Source organism: Zingiber officinale, chromosome 5A (genome assembly GCF_018446385.1).
Source record: "Zingiber officinale cultivar Zhangliang chromosome 5A, Zo_v1.1, whole genome shotgun sequence".
NCBI classification, from domain to species: Eukaryota; Viridiplantae; Streptophyta; class Magnoliopsida; order Zingiberales; family Zingiberaceae; genus Zingiber; species Zingiber officinale.
Genome location: NC_055994.1, coordinates 139288863 through 139315169, shown reverse-complemented (window position 1 = coordinate 139315169; position 26307 = coordinate 139288863). Strand labels below are relative to the sequence as shown.

General features: G+C 42.4%; 1 protein-coding gene across 1 annotated transcript; it reads left to right on the top strand.

Moving 5' to 3' along the window:
* The first annotated feature begins 586 nt into the window (after positions 1-586).
* LOC121982095 (GDP-mannose 3,5-epimerase 2-like) lies at positions 587-25272 on the top strand. The gene is made up of 7 exons (XM_042534999.1): positions 587-753; positions 22490-22906; positions 23863-23956; positions 24090-24219; positions 24292-24424; positions 24595-24802; positions 24902-25272. Exons 2-7 carry the CDS (start codon positions 22491-22493, stop codon positions 25055-25057), a joined length of 1137 nt encoding a protein of 378 aa, XP_042390933.1. The 5' UTR covers positions 587-753; position 22490; the 3' UTR covers positions 25058-25272.
* Positions 25273-26307: the final 1035 nt, after the last annotated feature.

Here is a 26307-nt window from a genome sequence, read left to right as displayed (position 1 = left end):
TAGGGAAGAATCTGATGGGAGGAAGATTTGGTAGGGATGAGGTAGGGTAGGAGGACACGATCAAGGGAGGAGACGCTTTCAAAGATGAGAGAGAGGAGGAACGGGAGCGGCATTGGTAGTTATGTGAAGGGTTCGAGAGTGATGTGGTGGGAGCGATATTTGAAGGGTTCGAGAACAGACGGGATCCGCCTACCCTGATCCGAATCATACAATATCTGACAGATTAATATCCCCACCCGGACATGAATGTGACAGATTATCTATGAAGATTATCAATTCAAATAAATTGCCATCATTATTTGTATTGATAATCTTCATAGATAATCAAAGTTATCAACCAAACGTACAGTTTGTTTCTATCTGAACGTGTCAACGTTATCTACCGTTCGATTGCAGTCTTTACCATTTCACCGACGCCTCACTATTCCCACGAATGCCATTTTAGTGGGGAACGTACACCATATCCTATCCTATTGGATAGACACTGTGGGTCTCAACGAAGATACCAATCAGTGTAATATTTTGTTTTCCGGGTCCACTCGGGCCCATGTCAATTTCATTCGCTGGAAAACATTAAACGAGGGAGATGCGCTTTATTATTAACATCAGAACCCGAAAGCTAGAGGAGCCCCAAGCTTGCGCTCTGCTTTAATTTAGGAGGCGTGGACCTCGAGTAGTCGACGAGATCTCATCTCTTTTCTCTGGTTCGTCTCCCTCCGACTTCTTCTTCAGTTCTTGCTCCCTTCCGCTGAGGTTAGTCTCCTTGCTCGCCCGAGGTTCAAGTTTGTTGATGCTCTTGATAGTTTTGTTCTCGGCGTGTTAATTTTCTCAGCCTCTTCTTGTCCTTGTTGTGGTACACGGCGTCGGGCAAGGGTTCGGACTATTCTTGCCCAGTTTAATGCGTGGTAGCTATGCGTGCCATTTTTTGCGTGTTTATTGACTGTTTATGGTGCAATTTAATGCGGTGGGGACCGAGAACAGTGCCAATGTTTGTCATTCTTTGATGTCTTTTTTTTTCCTCATATTTTCCTTCTGTGTTGCGTGGTTTATCTTTGTGCTCCAGCTGTGTCTTGCAATATTTTGATTTATGGATTTTTTTTAGGTATGGATTGTTAATCGTGTTCGTATGACATTGCTGTTTGGTATTAGATAGGTTGTTAATTTTCTAGCGCTCAACTTGCAAACTGCTAGGCATTTATTTTTTGTGCACATCCTGATTACACTTGAAATTTACCTCGGGTGGCTCATATCTAGATGGAGGTCAATGCGAGGGGCGTCTTCATAACAGAATTCTGTTACGATTTTTCATAATAGAATTCTGTTGTGATTTTTTATAACAAAATTCTGTTACGATTTTATCGGATCTGGGGTTTAGGCACTATTTAAAGAGATTATTGTAAACCTATTGTATCATAAGAATTATATAATGTAATTCTCTTGTGTAGAAAGAATTTTAATATAGCTTCAGCCGTTTTTGTGGAGTAGACACACCACCGAACCACGGTAATTCTTCTTCTTCTTCCTCTTCTTCTTCTCCTTCCACGTGTTTGTTCTTTCTTGTGCATCTTGGTTTCGTTACTCCGCCCGATCTCATTCTCTCTTTCTCTTCTTCCGCGTTAGAGGTTGAGAGGTGTTGCCCTCCTCTTTGAGTAATAATTGGTATCAGAGTGAGGTTTTGATGAATTTCTTCAACATGTCGGGGACGACTTCTGCGAAGTTTGATATGGAGAAGTTTGATGGAGCCGAGAACTTTGGATTATGACAGAGAAGAGTCAAGGACTTGTTGGTGCAACAAGGCATGATGAAAGCGCTAGGAGAAAGGAAACCAGAAAGCATGGAAAGATCGGATTGGGAAGAACTTCAGACAAAGGCAGTGACAACAATCAGACTTTGTCTTACGGATGATGTAATGTACCATATCATGGACGAGGAGTCACTCGTGGCAGTTTGACAAAAGCTAGAAAGCTGGTACATGTCAAAGTCATTGACAAACAAACTGTATCTTAAGCAGAAATTATTCGGACTGAAGATGACAAAAGGAACCGATTCGAGTCAGCACATCAATGTATTCAACCAGATTGTGAGTGACCTGAAGCGTGGTAATGTGAAGATCGAAGATGAAGACAATGCGTTGATGTTGTTGAATTCTCTATCTTCATCTCCTATGTATGAGAATTTGGTTACTACTTTGATGTGGGGTAAGGAAACTCTCAAATTGGAGGAGATCAAGGGTGCGTTGCTAGGTTTTTATCAAAGGAAGAAAACAAGCGATGAAGTTTCTCAGGGAGAAGGACTTGTGGTAAATAGCAACCAAGAGCATGGTAGGAGCAAATCTCAACATGGATGTGGTAACAATAACAAGACTTGTTCTAAGTTGAGAAGGAAGAAGGTGATCACGTGCTACAAGTGTGGAGACAAAGGTCATATAAAGAAACATGTTGCAAAGAACAAAGATAGTTCGACAAAGTTTGCAAACATAGTTGAAGAAGAAAATTAAGAGAGCGGTGATGGAGATATGCTATCAGTTATGTCGAGTTCGGAGCAACTGACGGAGCAACTGACGGATGCTATCAGTTATGTCACTAGATGATATTGGTTGTAGTTACAAATCAGTGAGCGGGGTGATAAAAGTCAGCAAGGGAGCTCTAACGTTAATGAAAGGATAAAAGTTAGTAGGGGACATCTATAAGTTGATAGGGACTACAATTGTAGATGGAGTTACCTCGGTGGAGTCTGAATCAGATAGTTCAGTCTTGTGGCATATGTGGCTAAGTCATATGGGTGAACATGGGATGTTAGAATTTCACTGGAAAGATTTGTTGAAGGATGTTGTTAGAATAATTATAGGGGTATTTTTGTCTTTTGGTGTATATCTTCTTTTCTATATAAAGACCTAACTCGTGGTTTCCAATACACGAGAATTTAGGTTTTGCTTTGTACATGGTATCAGAGCCAAGTTAAAACCCTAATTTCTTTCCTCTACCCTGCGTCGTCTTTCCTTTACCCGCGCCGTCTTTCTTCCCAGCGACTCCCTCGCGATTTTCATCTGCCCGACGCAGCGCCACCTTCGCTCGACGCCGTGCTGCCTCAGCCCAACACCGCCTCCGCCGATTCCTTCCAAGGAACAGTCGCGGCCGCAGAAGAAGACTCGCCGCCTCCTCTCTGAGCTCGCGCCTCCTCTTCCACTCGCGTTCTGATCCCTCGCGGGAGAGGAGCATGAACCCCTGCGCCCAGGCTCTCCTCTCTGAGCTCGCGCCTCCTCTTCCACTCGCGTTCTGATCCCTCGCGGGAGAGGAGCACGAACCCTTGCGCCCAGGACGAGGAGGCGCTCGTCGTCCCTAGCAGCCACCGAATCAGGCCAGGCCTCGACTGGACTCTTGTTTCAGCCCTTCGAGGAAATCAAGGAGGAGCTCTCTCTGTTGCCGACCCATCTGGATCTGCCGGCCTGTCTCCCCTGCGCCCAGGTTCTCCTTTCGTGCTCCTAGAATAACAAGGAGAGTATTTGCAGAAAATATCTCAGTTTTTTGGTTTTCTGCAATTTGCTTATAAATTGGTCGAAGAAGCAAGCGCCCACCAACAATTATAGCAGTAATAGCAACTATTGCTTTTACAGCAGCCAACCCAAGAGCCTCTGCTATTGCTCTGTCACCAGCAGCCAACATCACCTCTGCCCCTGCTCTGTCACCAGCAGCCAACAAGCCCGACGGTAGAAGAAGCAATCTCTTTCAGCAGAAGCAAGCTCAGTTTATCTATTCATGGCTACATCGGGCGCCCCAAAGCCAGATATTTCAATCTTTACCAACCATATTACTGCACCCCTTTCTTCCGAGCAGTTGGATGGTAAAAATTATATCTCCTGGGCATCTCACATTGAACTTTGGCTTGTTGGACAGGGGTATGAGACACATCTTATTCAAACTGAAGAAGATGTTCAAGACGCCGATCGTCCTCTGTGGAAGAAGGTTGACGCTCAGTTGTGTTGTATTATCCGAGCCACCATCCATCCATCTCTCAGGGATGTCTTCCGTACTCACAAAACCTGTAAAGCTGTTTGGACACAGGCTCAACAACTCTTTACAAACACCTCTCGGTGACTCTATCAAGTTTGTGAAGATCTCATGACCATCCTCAGCGCTCATCAGATTAAGGATTCAATGTCAACTTATCTTGGTTCAGTCTCTAGTCTTCTTTGTGATTTCAATGAACTGCTCCCACTTGCGGCCAATCTTGCTGAAGAGCTTGAAAATCGGAAGAAATTTTTTATGTCTCTGGCTTTATATGGTCTGCCCACAGATTATTCTCATGTTCGTGATCAGATCCTGGGTAGCCCCACAGAAGCTACCATGGACAATACCTGGACGACTCTTCTCCATGTCCCGGCCAAAGTCTTGATGATACCTGCCGACTCGTCAGCATTGGTCTCTCGACACAAAGGACCTCCATCTCGCAAGGGTGGCAAAGGACGCCCTTGGTGTGATCATTGCCACAAATCGGGACACACGATTGATAAGTGCTGGAGTCTACATGGTTGTCCTCCTCGTGCTGCTCAGATCGTTCAGAGTTCTGTTGCTTCTTCAGCTTCCACTTCACAGTTACCACCTGATTCGACTCCAACACCTTCCTATACTGACTTTCTGAAATGGTTTGAGGATCGCACACGCTGGTACTTCCTTTGCTGGCATATCTCGTTCTTCGGGTCCTTGGGTTCTTGATTCTGGGGCCACGGATCATATCACTGGTAATAAATCCCTATTTTCCTCTCTCACTACTTCTGGTACTCTACCAATGGTCACCATGGCCAATGGTTCTCAAACTCAATCCCTGGGTATTGGTATTGTTCATCCTTCTTCATCTCTTTCCATTCATAATGTTCTTTATGTTCCCGGCGCTCCATTTAATTTATTGTCAATAAGTCAACTTACTCGATCTCTTGATTGTGTCATTTCTTTTACTAACACATCTGTTTCCTTACAGGACCGGAGTACGGGGAGGATGATTGGCTTCGGATGTGAATCCCATGGCCTATATCGACTTCAACAACCCTCTTTTGTTGGTTCGGCGGCGGCATCTCCACTACTTGTTCATGCTCAGTTGGGATATCCAGGTCTTCATAAATTGAAACAGTTACATCCTAGTCTTTCTCACTTAGAGTCTTTATCTTGTGAGTCGTGTCAATTAGGTAAGCATGTTCGTAGTTCTTTTTCTCCTCGCATTGAGAGTCGGGCTATGTCTCCATTTGCTTTGGTTCATTTTGATGTTTGGGGTCCGAGTCGTGTTTCTTCTACAATGGGGTCAAGGTATTTTGTTATTTTTATAGACAATTTTTCCCGTTGTACATGGTTATATATGATGAAGGATCATTCAGAATTATTTTCTATTTTTGAATCCTTCTTCCTTGAAATAAAAACTCAATTTGGTACTTCCCTTCGAACTTTGCAAAGTGATAATGCACGCGAGTATTTGTCTACTCAGTTTCGTAGCTTCTTGACATCTCATGGTGTGTTGCATCGCACGTCTTGCCCTCATACCCCTCAACAGAATGGGATTGCAGAACGCAAGAATCGTCATCTTCTTGAGACCACTCGGACTCTTCTTCTCCATTCTCATGTCCCTCATCAATTTTGGGGTGATGTCGTACTTACTGCGTGTTATCTCATCAATCGCATGCCTTCGACCACTCTCCAGGGTAAAATACCTCATGAGGTACTTTATCCGCATCAGTCCCTTCATCCTCTACCACCTCGGGTCTTTGGTTCTATATGTTTTGCTCATGCTCTTGATCCCGGCATTGACAAACTCTCTCCCCGGTCTCATAAGTGTGTGTTCCTTGGGTACCCACGGTCTCAGAAAGGTACAAATGTTATTCCCCTACTCTTCGTCGGTACTTCATCTCTGTTGATGTCACGTTCTTTGAGTCAGTTTCTTTTTTTGGTCCTTCCACTTCACAGGCTGAGGTTTCTCCCTCTCCACCTGCATCAGTAACTATCTTTTGTCCTCCGGAGGCGCCTCTATCATCTCCAGCCTCGTCTCCTCCTTTGCAGGTTTATCAACGTCGTCCTCGTTCTGTTTTGCCGCCGACCAACACTGACAAGGCACATCTTTGGAGCCAAGTCCTTCGTCGTTTCCTCCGGTCCCATCTCCTGACTCTGATGTTCCTATTGCACTTCGAAAGGGTATACGTTCTACTCGTAATCCTTCACCTCACTATATTTCTTTAAGCTATCATCGTCTTTCACCATCCTATTATTATTGTCTGTCTTCCTTGTCGTCTGTTTCTCTTCCAAAGACTGCAGGTGATGCCTTTGCCCATCCAGGATGGAAACAGGCTATGCTTGATGAAATGAGTGCCTTACAGAGCAGTGGGACTTGGGACCTCGTTCCTCTACCTCCTGGGAAGTCAGTGGTTGGTTGTCGATGGGTGTTTACGGTGAAAGTTGGTGTAGACGGCACGGTTGATCGACTTAAGGCTCGTCTTGTCGCTAAAGGCTATACTCAGGTATTTGGATTGGATTATGGAGATACTTTTTCTCCTGTTGCCAAGATGTCCTCTGTGCGTCTTTTTCTGTCTATTGCTGCAATTCGCCATTGGCCCCTTCATCAGTTGGACATCAAAAATGCATTCTTACATGGTGACCTACTCGAAGAAGTCTACATGGAGCAACCTCCGTGTTTTGTTGCTCAGGGGGAGTCTTCTGGTCTTGTATGTCGCTTGCGGAAATCTTTATATGGTCTCAAGCAATCACCCAGCATGGTTCAGTAGATTTAGTACCGTAATTCAACAGTTTGGCATGACTCGAAGCGAAGCTGATCATTCTGTCTTTTATCGCCACTCATCTACTGGTTGCATCTATGTAGTGGTTTATGTTGATGATATCTGGTAATGATCATCTTGGGATTTCACAAGTAAAACAACACCTTTTTAAACATTTCCAGACAAAGGATCTCGTGCTCAAACTATATTTTGGGATAGAGTGACACGATCTAAAGATGGGATCATTATATCCCGAAGGAAGTATCGATGGATATTCGGAAGAAAGCAGAATGCTAAACTCAAGGCGATCGACAATCCCATGGATCTAATGTCAAGCTCCTACCAAATCGGGGGCCTTTTCAGATCTGAACAGTACAGGCGATTGGTAGGAAACTAAGCTACCTTCGTCACTCGTCCGGATATCTCATTTGCAGTAAGTGTAGTAAGTTAGTTTCTTAGCTCTCCATGCAAAGAACATTGGGATGCCGTGACTCGCATTGTTCGATATATCAGGGGTGCACCAGGAAAGGGTCTTCTATATGAAGACAAAGGACATACTCAAGTCGAGGGGTATTCTGATGCAGATTGGGTAGGATCTCCCTCTGATAGGAGATCCACTTCTGGATTTTGTATATTTGTCGGAGGTAACCTTGTTTCTTGGAAAAGTAAAAAACAGAATGTTGTGGCAAGATCCAGTGCAGAGGCAAAATATCGAGCCATGACCATTGCTAGTTAAGAACTTATATGGTTAAAACAGTTGCTTCAGGAACTAAGGTTTGGAGAGGTTACACAAATGTCACTCATATGTGACAACCAGGCCGCTATGCATATTGCCTCAAATCCAGTCTTTCATGAGAGAACAAAGCATATTGAAGTTGACTGTCACTTTGTCAGAGAGAAAGTCATATCTGGAGAAATATCTACTAGTTTTGTCAACTCAAATGATCAGCTAGCAGATATATTCACTAAGTCACTTAGAGGTCCCCGGATTGATTACATATGTAACAAGCTTGGTGTATATGATCTATATTCTCAAGCTTGAGGGGGAGTGTTAGAATAATTATAGGGGTATTTTTGTCTTTTGGTGTATATCTTCTTTTCTATATAAAGACCTAACTCGTGGTTCCCAATACACGAGAATTTAGGTTTTGCTTTGTACAGATGTCAAGACGTGTAAGCTTAATTTTACAAATTCCGTGTTCTTGGAAAATAGTGCAAAGTGCAATTCAAGACGACAACAAACAAGATAGAGGGAATCTTGGACTATCTTTGAGGACCAGCCAGTGTAACATCACGTGGAGGGCATTTGTATTTTGTGAATTGTACTGATGATTATTCACGAAAGGTCTGAGCATACTTTATGCGTCACAAGTCGAAAATTTTTGTAAAGTTTAAACTGAAGTGGAGAACCAGATCGGAAGGAAGATCAAATGCTTTAGGTCACATAATGAGACTGAGTACACATATTCAAAGTTTCAAGAATTTTGTGAGTAGCATGGGATAATGAGACATTTCTCGGTTTGCAGGACACCTCGCTGAACGGGGTGACGAAATGGTTGAACAGGACAATCATTAAGAATGCAAGATGTCTCAAGCTGAATGTAGGGCTAGGAAAAAATTTCTGGGCGAAAGCGGTTAACATGACATGTTATCTCATTAATAGATCACCAAGGACAACACTAGAAGGCAAAGTATCAGAGGAAGTATGGACAGAGAATCAAGTAGATTACTCGCATCTTCGAGTTTTTGGATGTCCAGCCTATATGCATATATCTAATGAGGAAAGATCAAAGCTGGATGCGAAGTCAAAAAGCAGTGTATTTTTCTGGGGTATTAGAAAGGAGTTAAAAACTTCAAGCTTTGATATCCTAAGACAAACAAGATGATGATAAGTAGAGATGTGGTGTTTGATGAGAAGGCTATGCTACAATGTACTCAGGAAGAAGGAAAGGAAATACCACAGAATAACATAGAAAAAGATGTTGTACAGGTGGAGCTAGAGACTCATGACTCCGATGATTCTAGCTTAGAGCACACAGAGCATCGTACTATAGTTGGTGGCAGAATGAGACAAGTCGTAAAACCATCCACCATATACGGATTTGAAGACTTGGTATCTTGTGCGCTTATCACTAGTAGCAGAGACCCTATATCTTTTCAGTAGGTGATACATATCTCTAAGAAGGACAAGTGGACGGGTGCTATGACAGAGGAGATAGAGTCGTTGCATAAGAATCAAACGTAAGATCTAGTGGAACTTCCTGAAGGAGAGAAAGCTATAGGGTGCAAGTGGATATTCAAGAAGAAAGAAGCAATGTCAGAGGAGAAGAAGTGAAGTTCAAGGCTCGGTTAGTAGCAAAGGGGTATTCGTAGAGAAAGGAGATTGACTATGAAGAAATTTTCTCTCCAGTAGTAAAATATACGTTAATTAGACCGTGTTGGCTTTAGTGGCACATCACAATTTGCAGCTGGAGTAAATGGATGTAAAGACGACATTTCTTCATGGAAATTTGGAGGAGCAGATTTTTATGTCACAACCTGAGGGATTTAGTTAGCTCAGACAAGAATGGTTGATTTACAAGTTGAAGAAATCCCTCTATGGATTGAAACAATCTCCTAGGCAATGGTACAAACGTTTTAATTCATACATGATTCAAAACAGATACAGGAGATGTAAGTATGATTGTTGCATATATGTGAAGAGTCTTGATTCTTACTATTATACGTAGATGACATGCTCATTGTTGCAAAGAAGATGAAAATGGTTGATAAATTAAAGAGGCTACTGAGTAAGGAATTTGACATGAAAAATTTGGGAGAGGCCAAGAAGATTCTTGGGATGGAGATTCACAGGGATAGATCTCTAGGGAGATCATAGTTGTCTTAACGTATCTATGTGGAGAAGGTGCTTGATAGGTTCAACATGAATAATGCAAAGTCGGTGAGTACACCCCTGGTGCATTACTTCAAGTTATCCAGTATAGTGTCTAAAGACGGATAACGAGATCCAAGATATATCAAAGGTTCCTTATGCCAATGCAGTTGGTTGTTTGATGTATGTCATGGTTTGCATGAGATCAAATTTGACGCAAGCAGTTAGTATTGTAAACAAGTTTCTCTCAAATCTCGGTCGACCACATTGGGATGCAGTGAAGTGGATTTTCAAATATTTAAGAAATATAATTGATTATGACATCATGTTCAATAGACAACCGGAAGATCCTTTAGTTGATGGGTACGTAGATGTAGACTATGCAGGAGATTTAGATGACAGGAGGTCTATTACAGGATACGTGTTCATTGTGCCAGAATGATCTATTTATTGAAAATCTATGATACAATCTATTGTTGCATTGTCTACTACAGAGTCGGAGTACATAGCAGCAGTTGAAGAGAAGGAAGCTTTATGACTTATAGGGTTGGTCAGAAAACTGGGTGTTTAGCAAGGTGAAGTCAAGTTGTTATGCGATAGTTAAAGTGCTATCTATTTGGAGAAGAATCAGGTATATCATGCGAGAACCAAGCACATTGATGTGAGGTTTCACAAGATCAGAGAGCTGATTACTTTTGGGGGAATTCAACTTAAGAATGTTCATACTATAGGCAATGCTGCAGATATATTGACAAAGCCAGAGATTACAGAGAAGTTTAAGCATTGCTTGAGCTTGATCCATATTTCTAGACACTATAGGAAGGAAGCTTAGACCCAGAAATCCAAGTGAAATTTTGTTCAGATACTCGTGTTCTTCGAACGGGTGAATATTCGCCAAGGTGGAGATTGTTGACGGGTGACTCATATCTAGATGAAAGTCAATGCAAGGGGCGTTATGGAAGGAAAAATCTATTAAGATTTTTTCGTAATAGAATTCTGTTATGATTTTACCGGGTCATGGGTTTAAGCACTATTTATAGGGATTATTGTAAACCTATTGTATCACAAGAACCATGGAATGTGATTTTCTTGTGTAGAGAGAATTCTAATAAAGTTTCGGTTATTTTTGTGGAGTAGGCACATCACCGAATCACGATAACTCTTCTTCTTCCTCTTTTCTTCTCCTTCCTCATGTTTGCTCTTTCTTGTGCATCTTTGTCTTGTTACTCCATGCGATATTTTTCTCTCTTCCTCTTCTTCTACGTTAGAGGTTGAGAGGTGTTGCCCCACCTTTTTACGCAACACTCTCCTTCGACAAGATTATTCCATTTTTTTCTTCTAATATTTTTTAATATGTTAATGTTAGGTTGACATCGTAACATGCCCCGCTTTGAGAGTTTCTCTAGTGGTGCTACTCAATTTGTCATTGATTGTTTGCTTACTCCCAATCTGGTTTTAATATGGGAATACTTATGCCATTTTGAATATTAGAATTGCCCTTGTTTTATGTTTTTTCGTTTCTTTAATTATATATATATATGATATGGGGTAATCAAGGCCACATGGCTAGAAAAGGTCAATAGTGCCAAACTGACAAGCGAAAGTCAAAGAAGTTGTGTGCTTTGACTCCCGACTTCTGGCTCGATTTTCAGACTCCCTCTGGTTAACCGAAATGACCTTAACTGTCATAAGTTAAAACGACGAACTGTTATTCATGGGGGACGTGGACCATGCAACCATTATTGCGAGAACGACAGAAAATGCAACTATTTACTCCAAAATAAATGAGCCATAATGGCCATTTATTTCCAAAAACGTGGTAATGGTCGTGAGAAAGGAGAAGAATGTGGTGGACAATCCCAACCCTATAATAGGTAGCCGACCCCCATGAGAAGAGGTATGCACACATCATTCTCACAAACCCTAATATTGATCATCTTCTTATTCACTCCATCGAAACCCTAACTTGGGCACCTGAGTGACATTACCAAGGAACTCCCTGATTGCCCTCTAACCTCTCGTCCTTCATATTCTCTCCTATCTCCTTATGGTCTTCGTGTAACCTTGCGATTGACAGTCAAGTCGACATTGACACCAACTCACCGGTGACTTACTCACCAATGTTCTTGGACAAGATCAAATTGGTGCTATCTGTGGGAACACTGAGCTAGGACTTGAACTGAGAAGTTGAGATGGAAGACATTGGTGCGTCTAATGTCATCACCAATCACCATGGCAACCGAAGATTTCAACAAGTTGGTCGCCGCGACCGTACAAACAATGTTGTAAGGGCAATCACAACAATCAACGTCGCCCACAGTGCTCCCCTGACAGAGTCCCTATTGGATCATCGGTAGTGCCACAAGTACTCGACCCTAGGACGACCCTACCAAGGGAAGCTCCTCTGGTAGCGATCCCCACTATTGGGGGCATGTCAGTGGCACGAGAGGCGTCTCTAGAATCTTTTAGAGGCACTCCATATCGAAATCCCTCGAACAGAAGGAATCTCCTATCAAGCAAAGGCAAGACTCTATCGGGCCCTCCATTTTCGGCCAGGATCCTTCGAGATAAGTTACCTCAACATTTTCGGGCGCTATAGATTAGGGAGTACAACGAAACTACCGATCCAGAAGATTATATCTGCAAGTTCGAAAATGCCTCCTTATTATACTAGTACATAGATGACATAAAGTGTCAGATTTTCTTGACAACCCTCTCGGGCCAACACAAGGTGGCTTAGGCGACTTCCCGCCTCCTCAATCCGCACCTTTGACGAATTTAGAACCATGTTCTTGCAACACTTCGCCACTAGCTGGTTGTATAAAAAGACTCTGCGCAATCTATTCACCCTCAAATAGAAGGTCAAGAAGCCGTTGAAAGATTAACTATAGCGGTTCAGTCAGATCGCCATGGATGCTCATGTTAGTATTGATCCTAGTACCAATTATGAGACGATTGATAATGGTACTTTTTGTATCATATTTCATTAATTACAAAGTTGGTTATTGTATTTACTTTAGTTCAGTGCCAAATGAATAAGTATAATAATGTCCTATAATAGTAGGTTCTAGTCTACAATATATCAATTGGTTGAATTGATAGTGGGATATTGTAGATACATATATAGAATGCTACTTTTAACTATTCCTAGTCAAACATTAATATACAAGGGCAATATTAATGTGTTGAGACTAGCATGTAGGTCAATGGATAACTTAATCTCACAAGTCATGGATATGAGATATTGGTTGACATATGAGTATATATTAGAGAATATGTGCTGAATGAATCCCCATAAGAATGTTTTATGGATTGTTATATGAGTGTCATAAACATTCTCATAATGACTATTATGTTTCATGGATCATTATATGAGTGTCATAAACATTCTTATAGTGACTATTAGTATGAATAGTCCTTAGACTTGAAGTCACTACGGTTCCCTACATAAGTAATTCTGTACCTTGGTATCGACAAACGTCACCTGTAACAAGGTGGACTATATAGTCGATCACTGGGTGTGCAATGCAATAAGTTATACGGAGGAGGGATGTGAGTGATGTAGATGAGATCCATCCCTTTTATATGATGGAAGTGATATCTGTGAGTCTCTTGTTTAGTAGGACACAAGAATGCATGACCATGTTCAAATGAATATGAGATATTGAGCTTATTTGATTGAGTATGTCTGCTGATCAAGAAACACAGATTGATAAAAGAATGACACGGTACATGTCTCATTGATTAATCTAGAAATCAAGAATAGAAGGATTGAGTCATACAAGATAATAGACACGGAAAGGATAGGTCGGATCTCGACATTCTCGTCACTTGGATAGCAACGATGCATTGCTAGATGTCACTCATTGTTTATGTATCTAAAATGATTTTAGAGACATTGCTAACGTTACGAGAACCTATTGGGTCACTCACACAAAGAACATGTTAATTTGGAGATGAGTTCATATGATGGATCAATGGATTAAGTCTAATCCGAATTAGACTCATTGAGTTAGACTCAATTGGATCCAACTATTGGATTGAGTCTAATTTGAATTAAACTTATTGAGTCAATTCGGATTGATGAGGATCAATGAGTGAAACTTATTGAGTGACTTGATGAATTAGAATTCATCAAGGAAGAGGAGTGTTCAATTTAAAATTGATCATGCATTGGATGAAAAGCAAAAAGATGATCAATTTTGAATTGATCATGCATTGAATGATGATAGATATTAATGTCAATTAAGGAAATTGACATTAAGACAATTGATTGAATGAGTACAAAAGGGGTTTTGATTCATTTCATGAAGATACACTTGTGTTCTTGCTCTTCTTCTAATCTTTCTTCCTCTTTGGCCGAAATCTCCTTTTTTGGTTGCTAGCACAACCTTAGGTGGTTTCTCTTCTCCAAGTTTGTGAGTTTGTGAGACGGATGGAACGTGTTCGTATGGATACCGAAAGAGGCGCGAACACTTGATCATGCTGAGATCTAATGATGACAAAGTTGCTGTCAGGAGTTTGTGTTTACGTAACAAAGGTAGAACTCTAGATCCAACTAGTATGCGATTTCCTTCGCATGGATTTTCTAGAAGGATCTTAAAAATATATTCTGCTGAGCTTGTCTTGTTTTGCGCATAAGATCCTTATAGCTCCGTCTGTCACGCCTGAGATCCACGTCAACGCCTTCTCTCAGGGGCTGATAGATGGTGACTTTTTTAGATCTTTGGTGAAGAAACCTCTTAGCAATTTCGCCTGAGATCCCTAGTCTCGTCTAGTCGAGGACAAAAAGGATGTACGGATTCATCTTGACTTAGCAGACAGAACCACTCGAGTAGCCAGTGATCTTCATCCGGGGCTGAAGCAAGAATTGATCGTGTGCTTGTCACACAAGCATGATGTCTTCGCTTGGTTTTCTAGAGAGGTCACGGGAGTCTCCTTGACAGTGATGGCTCACCGATTGAAAATACTCCCGGATGCCTGGCCCATCCGACAAAAGAAGCGAAACTTTTCGCCCGAATAGAATCAAGTGATCCAGGCGGAGATCAAGTGGTGGCAAAAGGTGAATACGCTCGCCCCCAGTACCCTCGCCAACCCGTCCCAGAACCAACACGGAGGAGGTAAATCACGGGTGCTACTAGCCTTGGGAATAGTGGCTAGCACATAAGGGAGACATTTACCATCCAGACAGAGATCAAGAAACTAAAGGAGGTGGGGCACATCCGGGAAGTCCAATTCCTGAGCTGGTTGGTCAACGTAGTATTGGTGTCCAAACTAGGGGGCAAGTGGAGGGTCTGCATCGACTTTCGGGATCTCAGCAAAGCTTATCCAAAAGATTGTTACCCCTGCCTCGCATATACCATTGGTGAACTCAACCATTGGATGTGAGTTCATATGTATACTGGACACCTACGAGGAGTATTATTAAATCTCTTTGGCTATAGACGATCAATAAAAAGTCAGCTTCATCACCTCTGTTAGTTTTTTTTTGTTATACGGTTATGTCGTTTGCACAAAAGAATGCAGGAACTATTTATCAATGACTCATGAATCGAGTATTTGAACATCAAATCGAGAGGAACATCGAAGTATACATAGATGACATCCTAATCAAAATTACCCAGATTGGGTGCTTAATTGCAGACATTGAAGAAACATGTGATAATATGAGGCAATACAGGCTCAAACTCAACCTGAGTAAATGCCTATTTGGAGTCAAGAGAAGAAAGTTCCTTGGGTATCTGGTGACTAAGAGAGGAATCAAGGCTAATCCAAAGAAGATCCAAGCCCTCCAAAGCATTCCACCCCCTCGCAACCTCAAAGAAGTACAGAGATTAGTGGGTCGCATCACGACGTTGTTTAGGTTCATTTCCCGTTTCGCCGATCGAAGTTTACCCTTTAAAATGTCGAAAAAAGCTTCCAAATTCATGTGTGATGAAAAGTGTCACAACATCTTCATGAAACTGAAGGAATATTTGGCCCGCTTACCACTTCTGGCCAAACCAATAGCTGGGGAAAGCTACGGGTGTATCTATCAGCCTCAGGAGGAGCTGTTGCTATGGTATTACTATGGAAGATAGACGACAGCCAACACCCAATTTACTTCTTCAGTCATCTAATAAAAGAAGCAGAAAGCAGGTACACTAACTTAGAGAAATTGACCCACCCCATCATGGTTCTCACCAATAGTAGTTTTGGTCGTGTATTAACGAACTCCGAGATCTCCGACAAGTTGATCAAGTGGGCCGCTAAGTGAATATGATATTCAGTATCAACCACGAACGACTATCAAAGCTCAGGCCTTGGTTGATTTCCTCGTTGAAGTTCCTGACCAAGAGAGCGAAGGAATCTGGAAAATATACATAGACAAATCATCCACTCAGTATGACAGTGCAGTCGGGATCCTATCAATTTCTCCCCGAGATAATGTGCTCCTATTCTCCATACGACTGAACTTTTAGGCCTCTAATAAAGAGGTCTAATATGAAGCTTTACCAGCAAGACTCCAAGCTGCTAAACAAGTCGGGGCTTCCCGAGTGGTTAGCTGGGAACTTTGAGACATGAAACGACTGGCTAGGTGTTACTTGGAGCTCTTTGAAAAACTTAAGGTTGGGTTCCAAGAAGCCAATATATACAAGATTCCCTGAGCCGAAAAATCAAAGACCAGATGCGTTAGCCAAGATAGCAAGCGTAATGGCCACCTGGACTCCTGATAATTTGGTAACTCAAACCTTGCTGGTGGCTCAAATTGACCAAATCCTAAATTAGGATACACCTGCCTATTGGAGATTACTTGTCATTGTCTATCTAGAGCAAGGAACTCTACCCTCGGATTACTAGGAGGCTTAGCTACTCAAAAGGAGATCTCCTCATATCACTTTAAATGGGATCACACTATACCGTTAGTCTTTTTCTCGCCCCCTCCTCAGATGTCTTAGCCCCAATGATGCTGACTATGTTATGAGGAAAATCCATGAAGGTATTTGCGGGAACCACATCGGAGGGCGGACCCAAGCTTGAAAGGCACTACTGGCTAGATACTTTTGGCTAATATTGCAAGTAGATACTGCTCGGTTCGTTGCTTCCTGCATCTAGTGCTAAAAGCACCAAAATTTCTCCCACCACCCTGCCATATTCTTGAAAACTTCCACAGTGTCTTACCCTTTTGATCAGTGGGGTATGGAGGCCCTTTCCTGATTGGATCCCAAAAGAAGAGGTTTCTCCTAATAGCCATGGATTACTTTTCTAAATGAGTTGAGGCAGCCCAACCCAAATTATGGAGGACATCGTTCAAAAGTTTCTATGGCAGCACATACTCTGCCGATTCAGGATACCTCATAAGCTCGTCTCTGATAACGGGCAACAATTTCAGGGTTGGTAACTAAGGAAATGGTGCGAAGAGTTGGACATTTAGGAAACCTTTACCTCGGTAGCTTACCCATAAAGCAACGAACAGGTAGAAGTAATTAATCGGGAGATAGTGTAGGGACTTAAAATTACTTTCACATTGTCTACGGTGGAGAAGCGGTTGCCCCGATAGAAGTGGAAGAAGAATCTACACAAAAAACCTCTTATGGACCAGAAAATACGGATCTTCGCCTCCTGGACCTCAACCTGATCATTGAGACAAGAGAGCAAGCAGCTTCTTGACTTATGGCCTATCGACAAAGGATGTGCCAGGGGAAGTTGAGGTCCAGGAGGCGAAGATAGTCCAATCGAGTCCTTTTCAGGGCCTAAACTGCCCGACTTGGATATAGTCGGGTCGAGATACATGTGGCTGCGATATCAACTTCCTCCATGTGAGGAACATATATCATATTGCCTGTGTCATTTTCAGAGTCCAAACTCCCCAATTTAGACAGTCGGGTCGAGATCCATGTGACTGCGATATCAACTTCCTCTGTGCGAGGAACATATATCGTATCGTCCGTGTCCTTTTCAGGGTCTAAACTCCCCAACTCGAATATAGTCGGGTCGAGATCCGTGTGGCTATGATATCAACTTCACGTGCGAAATATATATGTATGACCTATGCCCCTAATTTCCCCAACCCTGTGTAGCCAAAGTCCAGGTCACAACACAACCAATCATTAAAAATTCTATCAAAATACAAGTCAAGAAGGCATATCTAGCATCGGAATTGAGAAACCAAAAAGCTTCATTAAAAGAGGTTGATTACAATTAAATTAATCATGAACAGGAGGATATTCAGGTGAAGTCTGCTACATCTTCCTCGGAGAGGTTATCGGAGATCCTAGATAGCTTAATAGACAGTAGAGGATTGTCGGCGGACAAGTGGCCGGACTCTTCTAGTTACTGCAAGGCGGCATCCACGCTATATCGCACCATTAAGGTAAAATGTGTGCCCACCATGCTATAAAATTCTTCAGAGTGAAGGAATTCTTTCTTTTTAGCAGCCAATGGACGTCTTCCCTGGTGTAATATTCTGAGAGCTCAGCCATTGCGCCTGCTAGTTGGCATGTTTGGGCTTCGAGAGCTATTCATAGTTCGACTTTAGAGACCTTCAATACTTCAGCCTCTGAAAAAGTAGTCCTAAGCTTATAGAGTTGGGACGCAGCAAAGGCTTGGGTAATTTCTGTTTCTTGATGGGCAATCTCCAATGCTGCCCGAAGCTCGTTCTCGACTCCTGCAAGAGTGGCCTCTGTCTCGCTACAAGCTGATTCCACCAACCCACGCAGTCGATCCTCTGCCAAAGATCTAGCCGATTCAACCTCTCCCCAAGTGTATTTCAGTTCCACCCTTAAAAGATTAAGCCTTTTTTGGTAGGCATTCAGGTCGCCTCGGGTGGCGACCTTCCCCGCTTCAGCTCCCACAGTCTTTAACTTCTTAATATCCTTCAGTTGTTTCTGCCTCCCCGATTCCAACTTTTTATTCAGGGTTCTTAGGGAATCGATCTCTCTTTTTTGCTGATCCACCTCATACTTCACTTGAAGACTACTCTCGGCTATGATTTTCCTCAAACGGAGGATTTGTGATTGCTTGGCAACCGAGTCATCCGTCAAGTTCTTTAGGCGTGTTAGCTCTATTTGCACCAAGGAAGCCTTGGTCTTCAGGGCAGCCAACTGGGCCTCCAATTCAGTTATATGAGTACGCATTTCCTGGCGACCTAGCCACACTTTCAAGAATCACCTGCTGAAGACCATCACCTTTGACATATGATCGGTCCCAAATCCCATCAGCTCCTCCACTAGAGCTCTGAGGGAAAGACTTTTTGCAGCTGCCTTAGCTTCCTTCCACCTCGCCGCTACCGGGCCAAGGAGAGTGGGGTCTAAGTGGAACTCTTCTGGGGATGTTGGTCCTTGGGGGGCATGGTAGTCATCCTGGTTTGAGGGGCCAGGAGGCCGAGCTCCAATGGGAGGTGCGAGGAGTTGGCCCCTACGTCCCTTGGCAGGAGAGAAGTCGAGGTCATGACGTCTGGTGGAGTAGGATCAAGTGGATGCAAAAAATTGGCATCTGTGGGATCTTCGGTTGTCTCTGCGGGTGGAGTTGGAAGTTGAATAGGCAAGGGCAAAGGGCCGCTAGTGGGTGAAAACCCAGCCCAAGAATTCTGTGACCCGAGAGGAGAAACCGAGTCCCGAGCCCTAGGTGGAGAGCGGTTGCGCTCAAACAATCGGTGCCACTTGTGAGTTATTTGTAGGAGGGCCCCCGAGTCCTCTGAGTTTGTGGGCTCCGCGCCTTGCTGGTGTAGGAGGTGCGACTTCCGTCAAAATTAGTGTTGGATCGGTTGGAGCCTCTCTGTTAATCGTTGCCTCCCTGGTAGAGTCGGCGATCTCCTGGCCACGGACCTCTAGTTCAATGTCCGACAACCTCATCGCTTGGCCCAAAAAGACTTTCAATATGGTGGTGGCTGCTGGAATAAAGATAAACCTTCAATTAGAAATCAAAGCTCAAAGAAGAGGGAAAAAGCTTACCGAAAGAGAGTTGAAGAGGAGTAGAAATGGGGCTCAGCCTAAACAGGCGAAGCAACCCTTCCTCCAATAAGGAAGTGTTGTCAAGCATCAAATCTTGTAGTTGCTTTAGGGTACGAAAATGCTCTCGCTCCAAGTGATAATTTTTTAGAACGGGAGGGGGAGGTAATTCGCATTGCTAGTGAGCTGGCCAAGACACGGGATTGGGGAACAAATAAAAAAGAATTGTGGTTTCCATCCCTTGTGGAATGACGAAAGGCTCTTGAATAGGTCATGACCAACTTGAGAGGAAAAGAAAAATACTCAATCCTTCATTTTCTTTGGATAAAAGAAGCAGTGGAAGAGTCGAGTTGATATGGGGATTCGATACAGGTAGAGCAAGATAACTCTATTCCGGTTAAGATACATAATGAATTGGGTCCCAACTGGGATAAAGAAATACGGACAGATTAAGACACCTCGGCGAAGAAAGCGGGAATAGGAAAGAGTAGCCCACTTATCAGATGACTTTGGAAAAAGGTTACACATCCCAAAGGGGGACGATAGGGACGGTCATTACTATTGGGGAGTATTAGGACATGGTAGGATAGAATCCCATAGGTGACCCTTATTCGAACTAACGAAGAATTACTAAAACTAGATTCTACTGACCCGGTACCAAGGAGTAGACGAAGATCCCGCAACCATCACAAGACCAATACTAGGATACAGGTACTGGCAAGGAAAGGGAAGGCCAAAGATAGGCAGGTAAACTTTCAACAAGCGAGGAGATGAGGGACTTACTCAAGGATAGAAATGCAGATAACTTGAAGCGAAGACGAAGAAGATCGACATACGCACAAACAAGGGTTGCACAAAGTGACAACAACCCTCGTAATCTTATTTATATAGTGGGGCATCTGATCAGGACGCTTAGATCTAGACCATCTTGAAAGCAAGAAGGATCACTGACCGCTCGATCAAACATAGATTGTAACAATTCCTAATAATCATTACATTGAGATAGGTGGTTAGTTTTCCCTGTTAGGATCACCTTGCATTAATGTGATATAACCTCAGAGCCAATGACACCTTCAGGGTTTAGACGCCAAAGCTGATAAAGCATGCCCTATATTTAAGAGGCATGGCCACAATTAAGGCACAGATCTGGGTAAAAATCATGCCTTGGATTTGTTCTTTGCCACGTGTCTGAATAATCAAGATAAAAAAGGATGTCCTGCCACATCATACTAGTCTAGTCAATCGGTTTTTTGCCTCTCTTGACTAGACTTAAGGGGAAGATTAATGATATAAGAGTAATCAACGAAAGCCACGTGACTGGAAAAGGCCAATAGTCTTGCCAGGGTGACAAGCAAAAGGCAAAGAAGTTGTGCTGTTGACTCCTGCTCCCGACCCCCGACTTGATTTTCAGACTCCCTCTGGTTAAATCGAAACGGCCTCAGTTGTCAAGAATTAAAACGATGAACTATTATTCATGGGAGACATGGACCACGCAACTATTATTGCGAGAACGGTAGAAAATATAACTATTTACTCCGAAATAAATGGACTATAATGATCTTTTATTTCCAGGAACGTGGTAACGGTCGCGAGAGACGAGGAGCATGTGGCAGACAATCCCGACCCTATAAAAGGTAGCTGACCCTCATGAGAAGAGATATGCGCACATCATTCTCACAAACCCTAATATTGTTCATCTTCTTCACTCCACTGAAACCCTAACTTGAGCATCGGCGTGACATCGCTAGGGAACTCCCTGGCTGTCCCTCTAACCCCTCGTCTTTCGTCTTCTCTCCTATATAGTCCTTGGCGGATCTCCTTACGGTCTTCGTGTAGCTTGACGATTGATAGTCAAGTTGACTTCGATGCCAACTCATTGGTGACTCACCCACTAGCATTCTTGGATAGGATCAAATTGGCACCATCTGTGAGAATTTGTCGATCCAGCTGCCTCCAACGTGGTCCAATTTAATTTTAAGTCCTCGCACTATCTCCCGATTAATTACTTCTGTTCGTTGCTTTATGGGTAAGCCACCGAGGTGAAGACTTGCTGAATGCTCAACCCTTCACACCATTTCCTCAGTTGTCGACCCTGAAATTGTCGCCCGTTATCAAAGACGAGCTTATGAGGTATCTCGAATCGACAAACTATGTGCTGTCATAGAAACTTTTGAATGACGTCCTCCGTAATTAGGGCCTGGGGCTGTCTCGATCCATTTAGAAAAGTAATCCACGACTACTAGGAGAAACCTCTTATGTTGGGGTCCAACCAGGAAAGGGCCCACAAGGTTCATGCCCCATTGATTAAAAGGGTAAGACACTGTGGAAGTTTTCAAGAATGTGGTTGGGTGGCGGGAGGGAAGTCGAGGTAATGACCTCAAGTGGAGTAGGATCAAGTGGATGAAAAAAATTGGCATCTGTGGATCCTCGACCGTCTGCGTATGGAGTTGGAAGCTGAACAACTAGGGGTGAAGGACTGCTAGCAGGTAGGATGGGAGGGGGAGGTAATTCACGTTGCCAGCAAGCAGACCAAGACACGAGACTTAGGGGGCGAACAAAAAAGAATTGTGGTTTCCATCCCTTGTGGGATGACGGAATACTCTTGAGCATCAGAGTGACATCACTAGGAAACTCCCTGGCTATCCCTCTAACCTCTCGTCCTTTGTCTTCTCTCCTAATAGGCCTCGGGGGATCTCCTTACGGCCTTTATGTAGCCTGGCGATTGACAGTCAAGTCAATAATGCCAACTCACCGATGACTCACCCGCCAGCGCTCTTGGACAGGATCAATATGTTTCCTGCTAGTTTCTCCCTTCTTGTCATACTTATTTCATTGTTGATTCGCTTGTTCTTGTTCTTTTAATTCAGGTATTTTTTTTTCCATGAAACTATTAGGCTTTATATTTCTGAAAATGTGTATATTTAAAATATGTTGCAGGATGGGTATTACAGGAAATAATGTGACTGACTATGGGGAATACACTTATGGGAACTTGGAGAGGGAGCCATACTGGCCTTCTGAGAAGTTGCGGATCTGCATCACAGGAGCTGGTGGCTTTATCGCATCACATATTGCTAGGCGCTTGAAGAGTGAAGGCCACTATATTATTGCTTCCGATTGGAAGAAGAATGAGCACATGACTGAGGATATGTTCTGTCATGAATTCCATCTTGTTGATCTGAGGGTCATGGATAATTGTTTGAAGGTCACAAGTGGAGCAGACCATGTGTTTAATCTTGCTGCTGATATGGGAGGAATGGGTTTCATTCAGTCAAATCATTCAGTTATTATGTACAATAATACTATGATCAGTTTCAACATGATCGAAGCTGCAAGGATTAATGGTGTGAAAAGGTAGTTTATAGTTTCATCTTTATTCTCCTATTTGAATTATTGATTTTATGCTTATTGCATTAAAACATGTGCGCTCAATAATTCTCAACATAGATTCTGCTGTCTAACAAGATGATGAACTGCAGATGGTTGAGTTTAAATAGTATAATGAGGACTATCATGCTTGTGAAGATCATACGTTTTCTGTTGTATCGATAAAGATCTTACTGTGTAATACAAGAAAAATAAAACCTGCAGTTTTGTTCATCATAAGATGGCTCTTTTTTCAGGAGTGATGATACTTTCCGCAAGTATTTGAGAAATGTTTCATGAATTGAAATTGGAAAAATTAACGACATGAAAAGTTATAAAAGAACACCTAATATTTGAGTAATGTATTCAGTCAATGACAAAATTTTGGTAGTTAGGATTTGTGGTTGTACTATATCCTGCTTGTTAGTGTTATCAAGCATGACCTACTTGGCCCATCAAAATCTTACTGTATGATACAATAAAAGTAGTTGACAAATGATTTGTGAAATGAAATCAACAGAATTAATCACAGGAAAAGTTGAAAAAGAGCACATGATCTATGAGTAATATATTCAGTTGACAACAAAATTTTGGTTGTTTGGATTGGTGGTCATCCTTTGTTCCTGCTTGCTAGTTTACCAAGCATGATCTACATGGTCCACTTATATCTTCTGCGCCTGCTCAAACACACATCACATCATTTTGACACCTTGTCAGAATGAAGTTGAATGCTAGTCAGTGCCTTTAAGGTTAATGGTAATACTTTTGGCTAATCCTTGACTATTTTTTTCTTCTTTTTCATGTTCATTTTATCAAGATTGATCTCTTTTTTTATATTAATGTCTGCTGGTCATGCTTAATATTTTACGAAATCCAACTTTTGAGAAATTCTCTTGTATGCTAATTTGCTAATACAAACACAACTCGAATGTGAATACATGCAGGTTCTTTTATGCTTCAAGCGCTTGCATCTACCCTGAGTTCAAGCAGTTGGAGACTAATGTAAGCTTGAAGGAATCTGATGCTTGGCCTGCTGAGGTTTGTAATTGAATAGACATTAAAATGAGATTTTTGATCTTATCTGTTGTCTCTAGTAGTTAACAAAGAATGTCTGTTCTTGCTTTTACTACAATTTTGATAACAATCTAATAGTTGATTTTGATCACTGTAGCCTCAAGATGCCTACGGGCTGGAAAAGCTTGCCACTGAGGAGTTGTGCAAGCACTACAATAAGGACTTTGGCATTGAGTGTCGGATTGGACGATTTCATAATATCTATGGCCCATTTGGAACTTGGAAAGGTAAGTCATCATGTGTTATTTGCAATAAAATCTCATTGGAATTATCATAACTTTTAAACTTCCCTGTAACAGGTGGGAGGGAGAAAGCCCCAGCTGCCTTTTGCCGCAAAGCATTGACTTCCACAGATAAGTTTGAGATGTGGGGAGACGGCCTGCAAACTCGATCTTTCACCTTTATCGATGAATGTGTTGAAGGTGTTTTAAGGTAATTACCATGACAAATGCCATCTATTTAAGTGTTAGTGATGTACTATTACTTAAATCCAAAGTCTAGATATTCTGCCAACTTCTTGCTCGAGGTTTAGATATGGACAACTCTGATACTATTACTTGAATCCAAAGTCTAGACATTCTCTTTTATTTTTGTCTGTTCAGATTGACAAAATCAGACTTCAGAGAACCCTTGAACATTGGTAGTGATGAAATGGTGAGCATGAATGAGATGGCTGAAATAGTACTTAGCTTTGAAAATAAGAACCTTCCAATCCATCATATTCCTGGTCCTGAGGGTGTCCGAGGTCGCAACTCTGACAACTCTTTGATCAAAGAGAAGCTTGGTTGGGCTCCAACCATGAAACTCAAGGTACATGTTATGCCAATAAATCTTGCAGTCCTGTTATTTCTGTGTTTTTCTGATGAACAAATTGGAGCTTAACGATGCACAATTATTTCATTTCCACAGGATGGCCTGAGAATTACATATTTTTGGATAAAGGACCAAATCGAAAAGGAAAAAACTCAGGGACATGATGTGTCCGCTTATGGATCGTCAAAGGTTGTTGGAACACAAGCACCGGTGCAGCTTGGTTCCCTTCGTGCTGCTGATGGACAAGAATGAACATCGCCACCCACAATTTATCGCTAGTAACTTTCAGACGTTAATGTTAGCTAATTGGATTGTGAGTGTATACACCTCAATAGAATTGAAAGTAGTGAATTTGTTCTGCACTATCAGTATTTTGCATCGAGGTGTTATTGATATTTTGATGATCAGGCTTTGTGTTACTAGGCTGATGCCATACGTATGTCAAATCTATGTGCTTAATATACACCTAGGCAGCCTCCGCAAGCACAACGCGAGGCCGCCATGAAGGATTATGTCCACATGAGTGGATTTAATCTCTATAAGGTGGGCTTACATTTTGTAGGATTTTTGTGCTAGGGGGCTGAATAATATTAGTGTAGGGAGCATCAGACGATCAAACCTGTGTTTTGATAATAACAAAGGGGTTCAAAGTTAAGTTGTCTTATTTTCTAACAAGTTGAACTAAGTATGCAGAAAAGTTTTAAGTAATCTTAGGCAAAGGAAAGTCCTAACTGCGATTAGGCAGGTGGAAAATCTTAACTACGATTAGACAAGGAAGTCCTGATCCGGGGGATTGGGCGAAGTTTTAGCGGGTCGAGGACTTTAGACGAAATCCTAGTGTTGAGAACTCTAGATGAAAATCCGGAGTTGCAAACACTAGATGGAAGTCTGGACAAGTCGTGAATCGGACGTTCAACATGAAGTCTTGAGATCTCGGACGCTGAGCAAAAGTCCAGACCGTTCGTCTATCCGACTTTAAGGGCTCAGCTCCCCCGACTGCAGTCCGCTCAACCAGAAGCTCCCCCGACTCCTTAAAAAAGAAAAGATTAAGAGTGAACTTTGGCGGTCCATATTACTCTAGAGGTCCATCTCCCCCAAGTCAATGTTTCCTTTGATCAGATCAGCTCGTTCGACTCTAGGGGCTCTGCTCCCCCGGCTCACTGCTCTGCATTGCTTGGTTTTGTTGACCCAATTTGACCTCTTTTTTATGGGCTAGACCCAATAGGCTCTATGCTTTGTGGGCTAACACCATCATAAATACATCACATGGAGTATCATAGCGTGTGGGACAGTATAATTATATTAATACAGGATATAAGCGATGTGACTATTTGATAGGGCAGAGATATAACAATGTGATGTTTTACTTATTGTGGCTTGACACATAATTAATGAAGATAAAATGTTACCTCAATAAAAGGAGTTTGCTCCTGTGGGCATAGGTACATTAATAGGTGCACATATTCACATTTCTCCACTACTGTTCTGTTGGCGCAACGGGG

What these genes read in the sequence shown, in the direction of transcription:
- LOC121982095 (XM_042534999.1), top strand. Translation starts at nt 22,491, where the DNA reads ATGGGTATTACAGGAAATAATGTGACTGACTATGGGGAATACACTTAT. An exon ending in CTGATGCTTGGCCTGCTGAG is followed by an intron (nt 23,957 to 24,089) that starts GTTTGTAATTGA and finishes TGATCACTGTAG; the next exon opens with CCTCAAGATGCCTACGGGCT. An exon ending in CTCCAACCATGAAACTCAAG is followed by an intron (nt 24,803 to 24,901) that starts GTACATGTTATG and finishes TCATTTCCACAG; the next exon opens with GATGGCCTGAGAATTACATA.